Source organism: Camelus ferus, chromosome 5 (genome assembly GCF_009834535.1).
Source record: "Camelus ferus isolate YT-003-E chromosome 5, BCGSAC_Cfer_1.0, whole genome shotgun sequence".
In the NCBI taxonomy this organism is placed as follows: domain Eukaryota; kingdom Metazoa; phylum Chordata; class Mammalia; order Artiodactyla; family Camelidae; genus Camelus; species Camelus ferus.
Genome location: NC_045700.1, coordinates 97,266,986 through 97,284,995, shown reverse-complemented (window position 1 = coordinate 97,284,995; position 18,010 = coordinate 97,266,986). Strand labels below are relative to the sequence as shown.

At 56.0% G+C, this 18,010-nt stretch overlaps 1 protein-coding gene across 11 annotated transcripts in view; it reads right to left on the bottom strand.

Annotated features, from left to right (window-relative positions):
• The window catches only part of FARP2 (FERM, ARH/RhoGEF and pleckstrin domain protein 2), an 81,686-nt gene that overhangs the window by 14,942 nt on the left and 48,734 nt on the right, over positions 1-18,010 (bottom strand). For all 11 annotated transcript variants that reach the window (XR_004320216.1, XM_032480764.1, XM_032480760.1 and 8 more), the window contains exons 9-13: positions 14,147-14,242; positions 12,333-12,496; positions 11,957-12,025; positions 11,294-11,351; positions 8,860-9,100 (exon numbers count right to left, since the gene is read on the bottom strand). Coding sequence is in view for 10 of the 11 variants with exons in the window: in XM_032480764.1 (XP_032336655.1) it covers positions 8,860-9,100; positions 11,294-11,351; positions 11,957-12,025; positions 12,333-12,496; positions 14,147-14,242 (628 nt within the window). In the remaining variant the exon portion in view is untranslated. The remainder of the gene's footprint in view (positions 1-8,859; positions 9,101-11,293; positions 11,352-11,956; positions 12,026-12,332; positions 12,497-14,146; positions 14,243-18,010) is intronic.

Here is an 18,010-nt window from a genome sequence, read left to right as displayed (position 1 = left end):
TAACTACTAGGTTGGTTTACAAAGCGCTGGAACAGCAGTAACTGAACTCAGACCCCTGGGGCCTCCTCGCTCCACTCACGAGAGGCTTCAGAGTGAGACCCTGTCACACCACATGCGCCGGGGACCCAACACAGGCGCCTACAGTGACCAGTTTATTTATTCAGCGCGAAGCGCGAAGCGTGCAGGGAGGCGGCTACAGAGCGCCCGCTGGCCGGCTTGGCACAAAACCCCACAGCAGCCCTCCAACGTGGCCTGGGGGCGGGAGGAGCCCTTATTTTCACATTGACAAGTTCAGAGTTCTGGGAAGACTGAGCCTGCGGGCGGGGTCGCACCCAGGGCTTCCAGGATGAGCCAGACGGCCGAGCTTTCCTCGGGGTCCTCACAAGGACACAGGCCTAAGACACAGGGAGCTGTTCCCTGACGCCAGGAAACCTGGATGACATTCAGACATGAGACTATTAGAACCAGTTTATGAAAATCTGATCACACATTTAAAATATACTAAGCAACCTTAAAATCATGCAAAATTCCTACGTCCCCTCCCCCTACAGCAGGCCTGCGTGGACTCAGTCACATCCGAAGGAACCAAATCTGACCCAAAGGCTCCGGGCTGTGCTGGGAGTGTGGCCCCTTCCTCCGTGGAGACGAGGCACGTTTCCAAAGATGAACTATTCAGGATTCACGCCCCAAACCCCTTTCAGTCCCTAAACAGCCCAGCACTGCAGTGAGATGCCATTACACATTCAGAGCTGAGAACAGGTCCAGAAGCTACTAACAGTCTATTTATTCTTCACAATCGTGTTGTTGGAGGTGTGAGAGCCAAGCTGTTGACACTCACCGGTTACCAGGGACGTCCGCAGTCTGACTCCACGCCTCCCAGCAGCCCACATAGCTCCTCCCTCCACGATGGGCCGTCCTACAGGAAGCTACCAGTGGACACTTTACCAAAAAGGTGATGCAAAACTTGATTTATTCAAATAGCAGAAGCTGAAACTCGAGGTGGTGGTTGCCTCATGTGATGGGGGTGCAGACGGGCCAGGCTGTGGGGGCAAATCAGAGGATCGAAGCCCCTTGGTAAAGAAGTGGTTGGTGCTGGAGGGAAACCCCCTTTGGGACTGGCAGCTCATCTGGGATAAACTACTTTGTTTCGAGGGAGGTTGGGGCCATCATTTGACGTTATCCTGCAGAGACAGCTGCTATTTGTACCTGAAGGTTCCAAACCTGCAGGTTCACCTAACCAAGGACCGAATATACTTGGGAGAAAAATTCCAGAAAGTTCCAGAAAGCAGCCCTTGAATTTGCCAGTAAGTTACACAGCATTGACACTGTACTACGATCACAAGTCATGGAGAGATGGTTTAACACACACAGCAGGGCGTGTGGAGGTTACGTGCAAATGCTGCACTGCTCCACGGAAGAGACTTTCACATGAGGGTCCTGCTGTCTGCGGGGTCCTGGAGCCAACCCCTGCGAATACCGAGGGCAACTGTACTTCACGGTTTCACAAAAATCGTCAACTCTCAATTTAGTGATGAGATTAAAAAGCACCACAAACTGACATTAAACATTTGCTTTTATTAAATCTGTCAGCTAGAGCCAAGCATGAGAAATCATACCTATATCAGACTTTGTAAACACAGAAGCTCCATCTGTGGGGAGACGGTTTTCGAGCAGGCGGCAGTTAACGTGGACCCCCCCTGAACTCAAGGCTGTGGGAGAGCGCAGGCCACTACCCTTGTGCTGCGGGACCCGTGGCCGGAACGTGCGGGGCCGGGGCCCCACTGGCGAGCTTCCAGGAGTGCCGGGCAGAGCGAAGCTCAAGGGGCCCAGGCCCCGCGCGCTGGGATGGGCACCGACTGCAGAGGCCCTGGTGCGCAGCCAGCCGGCTCAGTGCTCAGCAGCACACTGCAGGCACCGCAGAACGCATCTGGCCCTGACTGACTCGGCAAATAATCTTCCACGTCTGTAAAAGCAGGCCCCTGCGTGCAAGGTCGTCCTCCACTGGAGGCTGTCTACAGCCAGAAAGAGCTGGCACCATTCTGAGTCACAGGAGCCTCGCTGTGGGCCCACGACGCATAGGAGGCGGTCTATCGCTCACCATGGCTGCGAGCCCACCACCCCCTGCAGACAAGAAACGCCTGCAGTTTCCAGAAGTAAGCTCTCTGGAGCGGACTGCACAAGGGCAGTTACGCTGCACTGAGCGCCACCCGCTGGAGCGGCTCAGACGGCCCGTCCCCAGAGCGGCAGCTGCAAGGGCTGATCGTCGTCCAAAAAGCACCTCAGCTTAAACCTTCTCTCCCCCACAGCCAGCAGCGGCTGCGCGGCAGACGGCTTCTGCTGCTGCTTCGAGATGCGCAGCTCTGTGCTTGCGTCCCATGCTGTTGTCCAGCCGGCTGATGAAGGAAAAGCCACATTTGGAGGGACCTCAGCTACTTCTATTTCATGCTTTTAAATTCTCTTCTTCAAAACTCTGTAATAAGCAATCCTGAGAATTCCTGCCTAACAGTGGAGCGGGAGTCAGCTCCAGGTTGGAGAGTCCCGGGTCAGGTCTGAAGGCTGACACGACAGAGGGCCTAGAAACCCCTACGGCTCGAGCAATGGTCATTAATCCCGTGAGGAAGGGCAGAGGTGACCTGTCCCAGGAGTCCAGGTAAACGTGACCCTGACGAGCCCATGGAAAACCACTCCTGGCTCCACTTTTGAACACAGATGTCACAAGTCATTTTTGTATGAAATCTGCTCAAATATGCCAGTGGCGGTAGAAAAGTGGCCAATCCTGAGCGCCAGCTCATCCCTTTCTCCTGTGTGTCCACCCCTCACCCGGGGGCCACGGGCTAGCCTGGGAGTGGCCCGGTCACCTGAAATCCAGAGGGTGATGTCTATCCCCGCGGCCCTCCCAAGAAGCGTTTCCCGAAGTTCTTCCTTTTTCTACAGCTCAGTCACTTTGGGCCGTCTGCTGCGGTTACATCCACCAGGTGTGGGGTCTCCTGTGCGCAACACCCAGGGGTGGTCCAGGGTGCCCCACGCCTTGTTCTAGTAAGTGACACGTGCTGTCCTAAGTTTGAGAAGCTGTGACTTACGGATCTTCTGAACTATTGGAGTGATGGAGGCAAGGTCCCCAAAACAACATTCAGGTAAACTAGAAAGCTCACAGGTCCCGTTCTCAGGAGAGAGATGTGACCTGAGTGAACACACCTAGAAAACAAAGGCCACATGGCTGTTACCCTCCCAACCGGTCAGCTGTAGACTAATGGAGAAATGCTTTCCAGCTGTATCTTGAAATCTGGATTTATCACCGAGGTGTCACCTCTTTGTCCCCAAGTGGGGGTGCTGGGCAGCGGTGGCATCAGTCAGGGACCAGTGCCCATGTGACACTCCTGTGATCTGCTGTCCTCTCCTCTAAGTGGGGATGTGACCGCAGACTCCTGGGGGGGTTTGGTGCCAACAGGTGCCTCCCACCCCCACCATACTGGGTGCCAGGAGCCTTGAGACCCCGGGGAGGGGGCCAGCCCCTGGCCCGCAGGTGCCCCCCGCCCTGAGCGTCCTGTCCTCACAAGGCTTGCTGCAGCCGCTGCCCAGTATGTGGGGTGGTACCCACAGGCACCCCAAGACCCGTGTGGGGCCGGAGAGGTGCATGCAGCTCCATGGAGGCAGGGGAGGCTTGCATGGTGGGGAGGGGAGCCCAGTGAGGTGTCGGGGAAGGAGACCTGCTCAGGAGCTCAGCAGCAGCCAGGCTTCAGGTCAGGAAGGTCACGGGGGGGCTCACTGGCTGGGGGAGGGGGGTTAATAACGGTTTCATTTTGGACTTAACCCCCAGTGTGTGTTCTTTGCAGAGGACGAGCCAAGGACCACGTGATTCACCCCCAAAGCTGCCAACAGTGCAGCCTGTGGCTGGCACCTCAGAGGCGAGCTCTGCCCGGGCCTGCACGCGGAGCCCGCAGGCTGCCGAGAAAAGCCAGATGCCTCCCCGATGGCCCTCAGGGACGCCAGCGCCCACACCCAACACCATCTGCAGGCACCTCGGGGCCCACGGGCTGCTCAGAAGAAAGAGATGTCGGGGAAGATGTGAAGAGACACGTGGCTGTTCCAGGGATGCGTTTAATGTAAGATTACCTCCGAGGCGTGGAAGTCAGACCCTAAGCAAGTGGATGGAAAGGAAGCTAAAAAGTCCATTACAAATCCATAGCAAACATTTCCTTATTTTATTGAATGAACAATGAAGAACTTCTGAATTAATACACATCTGCAAGTTTATAAATGGCAATTTTAGTGGGAAACACTTCCAAGCACCAGAAACGAAGCAACATCACGTCTCTTTACAGAATGAGCCGTTCCGACGCCCAGGGAACCGGCGCTGCCTCGCTCCTCACTTCCCAGGGCACGATGGCGCTTCCCTGCGAAAGACGCACCCAGGGCCGCTGTGTGGAGAAGGGCCGACGGCAGCCCAGCGCCCCGGCTGGCTCTGACACGCTCTGCAACCTCGGGACAGGGGCCAAAGCAAAGCCCCACAGGGACTCTGTGGCCTTGAGAACAGACACTAAATTCTCCAGACTTCAAGAGCCTGAGAATCTCGACATTTTCTTACAGCGGCTCTGTTTCACAAACCGGGAGGACACAACTGTACCCCGAAGACACAGGCACTGGGGTCACACGTCAGCACACAGGTGCGCGGTCCACGCACTGTTCGTGTGTCACACAGGCCGGGAACCACGCGGCACAGGGCACCCACGCGGAGCAGCAGAGTGACACCGGCGCTCGCTCCCACTCTCGCGGCTCCGCTGCCCGGCCCCCGCTGCGCCTGCTGCTGAAAGGGGCCCTGATCCGACCCCACGCTTAGAGAATTCCTGCGAAATACGAAAAGCCGCGGGCCAGGACGCGCCGCCACCACCACCGTGGAGCTGCAGCGCTGTCAGACCTACACACCAGCGCCCTGGCTGATGAACACTCGGAGTCTGGAAACTTGAATACAAAACAGAGCGGCAACGAGTGAAAACAGACATTCTACCACGGCAGAGCGCGTTAACTGCCAGAGGCGGACTTAGCAGGGACAAGAGGCACAGCCCCGGGGCTGTGCGGCCTGGGGACTGCTGGGGTGGGGATGGCCCTCCCGCGAGGAGAGCGACAAAGTGTCAGCGCTTCCCAGGGGCTTCACCTACGCTCGCAGTAGACCGGCTCCCGGTGCGAGAGGTGCTGGTTACAAATCCACAGATTCGACTCAAATCTGAACACCTGTCCTGTCGTCCGGGTCTATGACATCACCCTTCCCAGGTGGGGTTACCACACAACAGGTTTTCGAAGAAAAGGTCATCGTGATCAGAGGTCTTCAGCTGGAGCTGCTCTGGACTTCTGCACATTTTCTACAACCACCTCTCGCTGAGGTGAAGCACCCCAGGACGCTGCTCACGCCACCAGCAGGAGCCACAACGGCGGCAGGAAACGTCCTTCGGCCTCCGAAGAGCCCCTAGGTGGGGCTTCCCCCACTTTCTTGAGTCCAAAGAAGCCCCAAGTGTTGTTTTTTTTTCGCCTGTGCACTTTCACAACTGGCTTTTAAATACATGATTTCATTATAAAAGAAAAGCTGTAAACTTGAAAATATTATGAACATTCTGGAAAAGGAAAGTTGTCCAAAATTCCTCCAAATCTTACCAAAAAGCTACCCCTGAATCTGAAAACGACACCTTCACCAGCAGCGTCACAGGCCACGGGGACGCGGCTGCTGCAAGTCGGGGGTGAGGGCCAGCGGTCAGCGCAGCTCGGGGACAGCGGTGCAGAGGCCCGAGGGGCGAGCCGGCCAGGCTGTGGGACTCGAGGCAGGACTGGCCTGGCTTCTCTGTGAGTCACTGGCACAGAAGGGGGTCTTCAAAGGGAAAGGGGACCCAGGAGCCATCACAGTCACAGGCAGCAAGCAGACCGTGTTTGGATCCTGATCTGAACACCAAACGTTATTAGGCACTTTGGACAACTGAGCCAATTTAAGTACGTCCATGATTTTAGATGACACCAAGGGACTGTTCATTTTGTGGGATGGTGTCTGTGTGGGGTTATGTGAGGGGTGTCATTGTGTCTCAGAGACACATGAGAAATTCTGAGGGGGGTCATCAGCACGTCAGGGGCAACGCCCAAGGGGAGAAGGGCTGGGGTCCAGGCACGTCCACACGGCACCGCCCACCGGGGCACGAGGACTCCGTCAGGACAGTCCTCTTCCGCTTCTGCGTGTTCTGAAAACTCCCTCAACAAAGAGCTAACAGTCATCTCCAGAAAGTGAAGTTTCATTGAAGCAGCAAAGCAAAACCCTCTTATGAGAAGGCCGAGCAGAGATGCCGAGAACAGAGCTTATTCCCAACCTCCAAGAGCAGCGCGTGGCCACCCCGCGTCCACGCCCCGGCCGCATAGCCACCTCCTGCCCGGGAGCCAGGCGGGGTCCCGCGGGGGAGAGGAAGGACAGGCACCGTAGAGGACAGAGGCCGCCGTGCTGAGACGCAGGAAGAGCACTTGAAATGGATGGTCTCTGTGTTAGCCTCTCAGCACACAGGGCCAAGGTGTGCTGAGTGACACACAAAAACCCAAACATCCCAAACACACTATGCTCATCAGTGAGTCAAGACCACATACACCACGTTTATCGCAGTTGCAGATGCCGGTCACGGGCGTACGCCCGCCACCTAGAGCACAGAGGAGGCAGGCGTGCAGCACCAGCGCCGGGGCCACGGCGGCGACGGCGGCGCAGGGCTGAGGCAGCCACAAGAGCGGGACAGTGCTCACCATGTTTAGCCAGGAGCCTCTGCTGGTATCTGACCGGCACTGACGGAAGAAGGCTGACCTGGAGAGAGGCCCCGGCAAGGACGGCACCTTCAGGAGGAAGACGGACCTTAAACGTGCTGCTGTTTGTCGTCAGAGCAGAGAAGAGAAACACAGCCCAGACGCTCAGCTGCGTCTGTCCAGCCTGGCGTGCCCGGCCCTCGAGGGCGCCGGGCCACCCGGCAGGGGCCTCTCCCCTGGAGGGACGTCCGGGCTGCGGCCGGAGCGCCGGGCTGGCATCAGCACGGGTGAAGACCCTGCTGCCCGCGGGGCACGGCCACTGTAGGCTCGCAAGGCCTTTCCCACGCCTCGGGGCAGGCGGCGCCTGTGACTGGGTCTTTTAGAGCCGGCCAGAAACTCTGTACTGCAAACTGCCGGACCCCAAGGAAACAACATTCCTGAAAAAAGGCTCAGGGAGACCCAGGGTGCTGCCTCTTCCCAGGGAACAGCCTCCTATCCGCCAAGAGGAAACGGCTCGCTGGTCCCACCTTACACTACGACTCTCCAGCCGGTCGGTTCTGCTTTTTCTGCAAACAAATGTGTAGTGCACCCCCAAGCAAGCTAAAAAGAAGGAAACAGTTTCCACTGACACTGCATTTTAAACCAATGCTTCTCCCAGCTCAGCTGTTTCCAGGTCTGGCACGGAGGCGACACCTTTGGCACGGAGACACACCAGGGCAGCTCAGGGACCCTGCCCGTGCAGCCGAGGACCACTGCCCACCTCAGGACTTGGGTTTTGTGTGGTCAAATCAAACAAGCCTTCGCCTGGGTTACTCATAGGCAGTGTCAGGTGGGGCACGTGTTCTGTCAAAGAGCAACACAAGTCCGAACTGTGTCACGTTGAAACGCTCGGCACCAGTTGAATCAAAGCAAGTGTCAAAAAAATTAAGCTGCAAAGACTAATTCACCCGCTGCCCAGGAGGACTGGCCGGAAATGCTCATTCATTTCACGTGTGATGCATAGCTTTTGATGCCAATTCAAGCGGAAGTTTTAATTTCTAACACTCAAGACAGAACAATCAATCAGAGAATTAGAAGAAAAAAGAATGTCTAGCCATGAACACAAAAGCACCCGCTATGCCTAAAGCCGACGACCTGGGCCCACCGAGCAGTGGGCGGGTTGTCCCACGAGGGAGCCCGGGGACGGTCAGGAGGGGTTCTCATCTATCCGCTCTCCTGGAGTCAAATTCTTTATGTTATTCTGCAAATCAAAAATGACTCTCTCGCCCCTCGTCTGTGCAAAGGGGTTACTGAAGAAAAGGCTCACGTCTGGGGGGGTCTCGGGCTCGGAGCCCCAGGAGTCTGTGTCGCTGCTGCTCGAGGCCTCGGCCGTCGTGGGCGGGTAGCTGACCTGCTCTAACTGGTCAATGATGTCTGAGAACTGGAAGGCTGAGCTGGCCTCGGAGCGGACCGAGCAGGCCGGGAAGTTGGCCATGGAACTGGCCTCAGACTGGCTGGCGGAGCTTGGCGTGTGCACGGACAGGCCACCGTGCAGTGGCGCGTTGCTGAGCGAGCTGGTCTCGGACGGGCTCAGCAGACGCTGCATCAGGCTGGCCTGGGCCTTCACCTCCAACAGCTCCGACGCGCCTGCCGGGCGCACGTCGCCACCAGGGCTGCCCTCCCGCCCAAACTCGAAGCTGAGCTCCGTGCTCCTGCGGGCTGCCTCAGGGGAGGACCTGTCTGGGCTGGACAGGCCGGACCCCGGGGGGCTGCACAGTGGGGCCTGAGGGGCCAAACTGCCGTAGGGGAAAGAAAAGGCCTCAGAGCCCCCAGCGAAGAAGGAGATGTCTGCTGGGTCATCGTCTATGAACTCCTCGGACACCTGCAGCCGGGTGCTTGTCAATGTGAAAATAGGGGTTCCCCTGCTGCTCTGCCAGCCATGTGGGGAGCCCCCTCCAGACGAGGACGAGCACACAGTCATGCCACCCTCCCCACGGTCACTTCTCCCTGCGGCCTGGCGCTCCCTGCCGGCCCCCCCTGCATCTAGGTCTAGGGCACCGAGGTCCCGCCCTGCGGGACTGCTGGCACTGCAGCTCCTCACAACACGACAAGACCCAACACCTTGACAAGGCTGGAGTGCAGGGGGCCGGGGGGGCTGGGCCTGGCTCGCGTCGGGGCTGCTGCTCCTCTCTGTCGCTGGCCGCTTGGCGTCAGGAGCCGGGGGCGGCGGCAGGGAGCCGCCTCTGTCCTGGCAATGGAGCGGGCCCGGAGGGGCTGGCGGGGAGGCGGGGACTGAACAGGAGGAGGCATTCGTCGCCGACGGGGATGCAGGAGTCCTCATGCCCTCAGGGAAAGAGATGCTCTGGGGATCAAAACGAGGGAAAGAAAAAAGGGAACACAAAACATAACAAATTACCACTAGAAAGTCACAGAGCCAACTGGGCCCAAATCAGTACATCCCCACGACTCTAGAACAGCTTCTGCCAAGAACAGCAACTGACCAGGCTTCTCCTTTGAGAACTAGACGTCCGTAAATGCAGACAGGGTTTCAAAAGGACCCAGGGCCATCTGTTTACGGTCCCTTATAATTCCACTTTTCCTCCGCAGGAGGCACTGAATGCCTACAGCAGAGACGGCCTCCATCACTAACACCTCGTGCCACCTGCAGCTCCAGGATGCTGCGGGCATTCGTCGTCCTCCGGGGGTGAGATGCTGGAGGAGGGGCGAGCTGCCACCCAGCTCCCAAGACCCTGGAGCAAAGCAATGGCTGGGGACAAGGCGCCCCGTCGGAGGTCACTGTGGATGCTAAGAGGCTCCGGCGACCTCGCTCCTCCCACGGAGACGAGGCCGGGCTGACGCCGCCGGCCCCGGAGCCCGGAGGCACCTGGGAAGCCCGGGAGCAGCCCCGAGTGCGAGCGGGAAGAGGCCTGGGAGAAACCCAGCGGCGCAGCACGCCACTCGCCACCCCAGGCACCCTGCACACGTCCTCACTCAGGGCCCCACACGCGAGGACACAGTCACGCTTCCAGAAGACCCTGAGCCACATGAACACAACCTCACAGGAGGGCGGTCAGACCAAAGCAGAACCGAATCGTCTGAACAGCCTTCTCTGCAAGCAGGTGAACGCGTGCCCAGCGTGCGGCCAAGCAGGAGCAGCCGAGCTTCTCCAGACGCCGTGGCAGCACACAGCCCACAGGGTGAACCTGTCTCCACAAGCTTATTGTGTCACTTTTCCGTAACCATCCGACCACATTTAATATCCCTGTGGCTTTTAAAGGACAGAATCAGAGGACTGAAAGCCTGAATGTGACTTTTAGGCTGTTCACGAATTTGGACTTTGTTAAAGAAACAAAAATAATTACTTTTAATTTCAATTGATTTAGCAAGGAATTCCTAAATAGAAAACATACCTAGAAGAGTTAAAGAATGTTTTTACTTAAAAGATCCAGTTTTAGAAAAGTTTGGGACACACGAGCTTTAATACATGAGTTACAAGCATAGCTCCCGGTGTCACCGTCACTGCAAAGTGACACCGCGCAGCGACAGGAAATGACAAAGACGAGACCACAGCTGCAGAGAAAGAACACTGCATGAAAAGAGCAACCACGTAAAGACGTGCTTGCCGGTGGTGGTCATGGGAGCAGGCCGAGCGCGGAGCGGCTGGGGCTCTGAGACGCTCGTGACACGGTGCCGCTGTCCCACCCTCACAGATGCCTTCCGTGCGTGCGCCTGTGCGTCTGTGCTAACAGCTGTGACCACACCAAGCACAGGCAGCTTGTGTTTCTTGCTTTTCACCCTTAACATAATAAATAGCAAAAAGTCCCACCCCGTGAATACAGCTTAATTAAGTAAATCGTCTCCCTAAACCTGTACTCAACGCTGCTTCAGGCTTTCACAGACGTCGTGCTCACTTACTCATTTCCTGACACCAAAAAGCACCGAGCGTCCACAGAAACAAACGAAAAGCACAGAGAGAAGGTGAGACGTGCTCGGAATCCGATTGCCCGGAGGTGACACCCCACACGGTGAGGCTGAGCCTCTGTACATCCACCTGTCTTCTTAATTCTTTTTCTGTTTTGCTTTGCTTTTTGGGGAGGGGAGGTAATCTGGTTTATTTATTCATTTCGTGGAGAGACTGCAAGGGAACCCAGGACTGCGTGCTCGGTGGGAGTGTGCATCCCCAGCTGTCTGCCTCTGTCACACTGAGGACCGTGCGCATCACAAGGGCTGGTCTGCCACCTGCTGGTCCTTAACACACTCTGAACGCGTCCCGCTCGCGCGCTGTCCTTCTGAAACAAGACTTTCAAACGGACACACCCAAACGGCTGGAGGGTCCCCCAGCACAGAGGGTGGTGTCACCAGGACTGTGACACACAGCACACCTCACTGCACGGCTTTCTCTTCACTAAGCTCCTTTCTGCAAATGGTCCCAGGATTGGAACTGCTGAGTAAATGACAAGACTACGTTTATGACTCTTGTTGCAACGTGGCCAGATTATTTTCCAAAAGAGAACAGGTGGTTAACAATGTGTTCGTCTTAACCAGAAGGACTGACCTGCCTTGGCAAGTCCGCAGTCAGCGTGTGGAGCGACACCCGAGTCTTGCTGTGCCTCCTGCGAACAGAAGACAGGTTGTGAGCCCAGAGCCTGACGCCTGTTTTTAAAGCAGCACATGCTGTGCAGTGAGGAAGAGCTCACACAAAAATGCAGCGAGGACTGACAATATGCCGTGAGCCATCTAAGCAGGAACGGCAGGATAACAGGAAACAAGAATCCAAACAAAAAACAGATGTCCCAGGAGAGGTAAGGCAACCCCCACAAAAGGAGAAATTCCACATGCAAAGAAACATGGATTTTCAGATTCAAAGTTAATCAAACTTTGTAAAAACATTACATATAAGTTAAGTGATACAGACTAAAAACCAAAAAGCATTATCTGGATTTACTTGTAATAACTGTAAGAGATATTACAAAACCGATCTTAAAAAATTAAAAAATGGAACTCAATGTTTATGTATTTGAAATGCCTTTCATTCAAATAAAGCTTAAAATATTTACAACGTTAACTTTATTTTGGGGGGAGGAGGTAATCTGGCTTATTTTTGGAGGAGGGACTGGGGGTTGAACCCAGGACCTTGTGCGTGCTAACACGCTCTGCTCTACGTTCCCCTTACAACGTTCACTTTAAAAGCAGGCACTTTGCATCAGAAAGACTTTACCTTTCATACGGAGTCCTCTTCACCCCGCCGACTCTCACGTAATCCACAAGCTGTTTCTGAGTTCTTCCACTGTGAGTAGAGGCGCAGGTTTTAGAGAAAAGAACACACAGAAATTCACAGCCTTAATTTCTCACAAAAGCAAAGGAGAGGAGAGGCTTGCTCATCTCCTCTCATAAACTTACATATGCACTGAGAAGTCATTCTTTGCACTCAAGCGTAACCAGCTTTCTAGACGGCATTTCCTTAAGCCCGTTCCCCGTTTTACTGGCCAGGCTCCCTGTGGCTCCGCAGTGGCTGCACCGCACAGGACGCTCTGAGACACGCACAGCCCCCTCCCTGACTCGGCTCTACAGACAAGCCAGGCCCCTGCGCCCACCTGTATCTGAAGGAGGACCCTCTGCTGAAGAGGACCGCTCTGGCCTTTGGCTTTGGCTGATCAGAAAGCCTGAAAAAGGTGTGGTGCTCCACACAGATCTTCCAGAAGTTCTTACACTCGTCTCTGCTCCCCAGCAGGAACTCCAGCGTGTCCTGGTAAGGGCCCTGGAAGCAGAGGGTGAGTCGCCCCTTCAGGAAGGGGTTTAGGAAGCACTTCACACGACAGGCTGTTTCCAAGTCTTCAAAATGAGGAAGACTTTCTTCTTTTGCTTTGGGGGGAGGTAATTAGGGTTATTTATTTACTTATTTATTTAACGGAGGGACTGGGGATGGAACCCAGGACTTCGTACATGCTGAGCACACGCTCTACTGCTGAGCTACACCCTCCCCTGGGAAGCCTCTTTTCCTGAAAACTTTATACAAAGATTTCCGGTTCCACTTACATTTAAGAGAAGAAGCAGCGTGTATGTTCATTGTAGAGATACCAGAAAACCGCAGTCAGCTACAACCACACAACTGCCACAGTTGCGAAGTTTGCCTTTGTGACTTTCTCCCACCTTCCCGGCCAGTCGACCTGCTCATGCGTTATTACCGAATCGTTGCCCTGAGGGGGCCTGGGGGACGTTTGTGTGTCTAGGGCACAAGGTTTCCAGGCTCACAAACACCACCATGAGGAACCCGCTGCCTTTCCACTCAGCCATTCCTCAGGGAAAACGCCTAGAAATGCTCTACTGAGCTCAGAAACAACGCACGTTTCCGAACCCTGCGAGATGTACTACCAACCTACCTTCCAGAAGGACTGACACTTTGACCCTCTGTTTAGGCTTAAAAAGCTAAGTGCTTCGGGATGTGAAGTGCAGCTCTGCCAGGTGCAGAGACAGACTCGGCTCCGAACCCTGGCCCGCTGAGCGGCGGCTCTCCCCCCACCCCCTCAGAGTGACGGCCAGAGGCGCGCGTGTTCCACCGGCAGAGGGGAAAGCGAGCTTTCACCTGCACTCGCTGGTTCCGGCCTCCCTCACGCTCCCCTTCCTCCACAGAAGCGGCATTTGAACACAAACGACCAAGCCGCCCGCTCACAGCTCCCCCAGTGAACACGCGGGGGGGGTGGGGGGCTGGCTGACACGGCCACCCGGCAGGCTCAGCGTCCCGGCCCGGGCTCGGCTGACCTGCCCTGCGCCCGCGCCTGCTCCGTGGTGGAAATGGGGCAGCCGAGCACCTGTGAGCAGTCCGAGCATTGGGTTTTTCCAGCTATCAGACTGTGCACTCACTTTTTTCCATTTTTAGTGATTTCAGTAAAGTGATATTTAATTCCAACCTTATTGACTGACAGGCTCAAAAGAACGAAACTTTCTGAAAATCAAGGCTTTCAGCTAGAGCCATTCAAGGCCCAGGCTCTGAAAGGAAGACTCACGAGACCGCCGGGACCACCCAGTCACTCCGGACAGAGCCCTCAACCCCAACCCACGGCGGGCCTCAGACTGCGGCACGCAGCGTGTCAGCTCCGACACCTGCAGAAAGAGGGGCCGCACTGCAGCCGTGGTTCCCAGCTGCTGGGGGCCCGTCAGACGGGTGCGTTCTCAGGTCTGAGTCTCGGGGGGGCCCAGCGACGTGTGGGGTGACCAGCCCTGGGGGAGGCTGACACGGCCGCTGGGAGAGCACTGCTGGGCAGGTCACCCCAAAGCCTTCCCCAGTCCTAAGTCCCATCCTTAAGTTTCTGTGTGTATCGCGCTCAAATGATGCATAAAGTAATTAAACACTCAGGGTTCTAGCAGGTAAGTCCTGTTATAATCAGGAAGCTCTCAAAGCAACACTTACGTGGGCCTCTGGGTGGAGCTTGACCAGAAACCTCTTCCTCTTGAAGCTCAGCTTTCGGAGCCTGGACCAGTTGAAGGTGTTAATTTTGGTGGTGCTCTGAAACCCAAGGGGCGGACACTGCATCACACACTGTCAGACACACACAGCTTCTCATGGAACAGACAGCACCCCCCCCGCAACGTTTCACATTCGGAGTGACTCTGATGTAAGACGTCAACATGACACAAACTGATCTGTCTCAGAAAGAAAACCCAATTTCTTTGATGAAGCTTTATGACAAACTCCCTTCTGTAGGTGTTCACAGGAGCCGGTTTTGAATCTGCCCCTTGGGGCGGCGGGGGGCAGGAGAGCATCAAGATTACAACCCAAATTACTGTAAGTCAGACAGTAGTATGACTACAATACAAACCCACGAGTCCACGGTGACATAAAGAAACTGAAGAAATGGGAGGAACCCTCCCGGGAGCACGAGGGACGGACTTTAGAGTCTCTCTGGCAGCTGGCAGCGGTCCAGTCAGCAGGTGACTGGGATGGGCAGAAACTGACTGTCTCAAGGCATCTTTCCAAGAACACAACGACGAGGGATAAAAAGTAACTGCGGCAAAGAGGCTTGTCAAATGCGGATCGATGCAGATACCGCCCGCAAGCGGACAGACTGACAGGGCCGCCTCCCGGCTGGACCTCGCACACCCTTGCTCCCGTGACCCTCGCCTCCGCGACGCGCCTGAGGCTGGGCTGAGGGTCTGACCATCAGCGTTTGAAACGAGCCTGCGTTTCAAAGTGACCGGCCCTGAACCCGCAAGAGCGCCGAGCTCCCGGGGTCAAGTGCAGAAGGGTCCCGACGGCAGAGCCAAGGGACACACAAGTGGAGCGCCTGTGAGCCTGGACCCTCTCCTCCACCAGCGAGTCGGGCAACCTGTGAGTTCTGGATGGTCGCTGTCCTGGTCGCTCCTCCGTCAGCGCGACACTTGTTCAGAATAGAAGTTTTAAATGTGCTGAAACATTTTCCTGGCATTTCTTTTCTGTTCTTGACTCTCATGACCACTTACTCTTTTCCGCGAACCCAAGGGGAGGGGGGCTGATGAAGGTCTTTCCCTTCAGAGATACTGAGAAAGCAGCTCGGGCGGGGGGGGGGGGGGCTGCTAGCAGGGATGCGGTGAGGGTGGGATTGAACGTCCCGGCGGCGGACAGCGGTGGTGAGTGCACAAGTCTGTGAATACACCAGTGGCTGAATCGTACTTTAAAATGGTCAATTTTATGTTACGTGAATTACATCTCAATTTAAAAAGTTCCCAAGTGAAGAGATGCCCTCAAGATCAAGATGTAAATACAAGGGTCCAGGTGGGAACCAGGGCATCCTCGCTCCTAAAGCCGCCCAGACATGAAGTAACTCTAATCACTACTCAAAGTGAATCAAATGCTGGAAGGTTTACAACCAAGCTCTCAGATAAAGCAAACAAAATAACTAGCACACAAAATACCAGGGGGAGAAAAGGGACACCCTCCACGACCCCAGCTCTCAACTCCGGATGTCAGGGGCCAGAGCACAGGCTTGAATAAGCAGGTGGTCGCCAAGGAGGCCGAGGCCGGGCACGTCCTCCCGAGATGCAGAAGCGGCGGGAAGACGCCGTGCCCAGCTGCTTGCCTGCTTCCCCATTTTCTCTTTTGGTCAAAGGACAAAACTCCTGTAGCGCAGGATTTCAGCCCTGTTACAGATCAAAAGCAGAGACACAGAATCCAAGGGCCCCGGACCCTCCCCTGCTGTCTCTCTGGGCCCTGAGGTGTTAACAGGCTGTGGACACTCAGAGCGCGGCTTTCGTTCTGGGGTGTTACCAGGTAATGGACGGCACGGCTCTAAGCTCCAGATACGAGCTCCAGATACGTGCAGGGCCCCCGGGCCCACCTTGGGTCAACCCCCCCGGACTTGCCCCGTCCGTCTCCTCACCCCTGCTTCTAAACAGCATGTTTAACGCTGCTACTGCGGGGTGGGCAGAGCTCACAGGTAGAGCACGCGCCCAGCACGTGGAAGGGCCCGTGGTCAATCCCCAGCACCTCCACAGAGAAAGAAAAAAAAGAAAGGAAAAAAGAAGCTGTTACTGCACCCTGCATTTTGAGATCCCCCCAAGCTTTTCACCCCAGCACGACCTCCAGTCCGGCTCTCCCCACACTCCCTCAATTTCTGGTAAATCTTAGATTCGGCATTTGTATCACTGACCGTGTACGTGCTGCCTGCAAGCTGAGCGTGGGGGGTTATAACCAATGCACGTTTTCCTCCTTTAGCTCTAATTTCCCTTGAGTTACTGCCTCTTTTCACTTGCTTAACTTCTGACATACCTGTCACTAATTCAGCCCAAAGCTTCCCGACGAACTTTACCTCTGCAGTGCGCCCTAACACAGGAAGGAGCCTGCCCTCCATTTCTCTCTGGGGGGCCCTCCTGGAGCGAGTCTGGTTCTCAGGTTGGCGGAACATCCTTGCACCGGAGCCCCCCAACTCTCCCGTAGATGTGAGCCCCCCCCCCGGCCCGCAGGGGTGAGCCCCCGGCTCCCAGCCACCGCCCCCCCACCCCCGTGCAGATGTGAGTCCCCAACGCTCAAATTGTTTATTCTCTCTTCCAGGATCGACCCTCAACCCTCAAAAGCATGTGCAGGAATTAAGTTTTTGAAACACTGCACGTCTGAAAATGCTCTCCTTCTCTGTAGAAGCCATGCTGCACCAGGCACCCAATTCCAGGTTGGAAAAGGTTTCCGTCCCCACTTGAGCCCCGCGCCCCGTCGTCTCCCAGCCTCCAGTCTGCTGTGGGCAGGCCCCCCCGGCCCCCCCGTCACCACCCCCTACAACTCCTCCCACCCTCCCTTCGGGAAGCTCCCCCATCTTCCCCGCCTCCTGCGGCTGATTCTGGCCTGACCGTCACTCGCTCGTCACTCGCTCGTTTCCCTGGGAGCCGTCAGGCACTTTCAGCCTGGGGACTGGGGCCTTAACTTGCGGAAATATTCCCTCATGTAATTTCTTTACCAGTTTCCTCCACTGCTTTTTGGCTCCTGCCTCTAGAATTCCTGGATGTTGTGGCTCCTGGATTGCTGCTTGAAGTTTTACTTTTCTCTCCCACCTTTCATCCTTTATCTTTCATTCTGCTTTGTGGGGTTTCCGCCACTTCACCCTTCAAACGCTGTGGCCCTGCAGACTTGCTGCGCCCAGGCCCCGCCTGCCCCCATGCGGGTGCCCTGCTCCTGTTTCGGGAGGCAAGGTTTCCTCTTATCTCAGAAGAAGGCAACGCAATAACATGTTAACAAGGTTCGAATTCTAAAGGTACCAAAAATGAGTTCAGAATGATGAGTCCCCCCTCACTGCTCCTGAAAGCCGGGCAGTGACGGTCCTGGGGCGTTGCCCCGGGTGACACCAGCTCATTCTGCAGGGCCAAACAGACCGCGTGTATGCGCAGCTCCCCCTACAAGCGGCAGCAACCACATACGCGGCTCTGAACATCTTCTCCATTTGACGGCACGTCTCAAAGCAGATTGCACACGTCAGGATGGAGGGAGCTTCGCATCCTCCGGGCAGCTGCCCGACTGCCCCACAACACAGACGGACCCCCCTTTATTTACCCAGTCTCCCGAGAACTGAGGACCAACGCTCACTGTCGCATCAGGGCCAGAATACGGAATGGCAGGAGGAGCCTGCAGTCCTGCCGAGCGAGCGCCCCTGCCCTGCGCGGGCAGGACACGGTGTAAGGCAGCTCTCCTGCTCGTCTCAGATGACAAGCGGGATCCTGCCCAACAGACTGCAGCTTCTGCTGTTTTTCCATTTCCTCCGTCCCTGGCACAGTTTCTGCTTCTCCTGAGTCTCTTCTTCCCGCAGATTCCGCG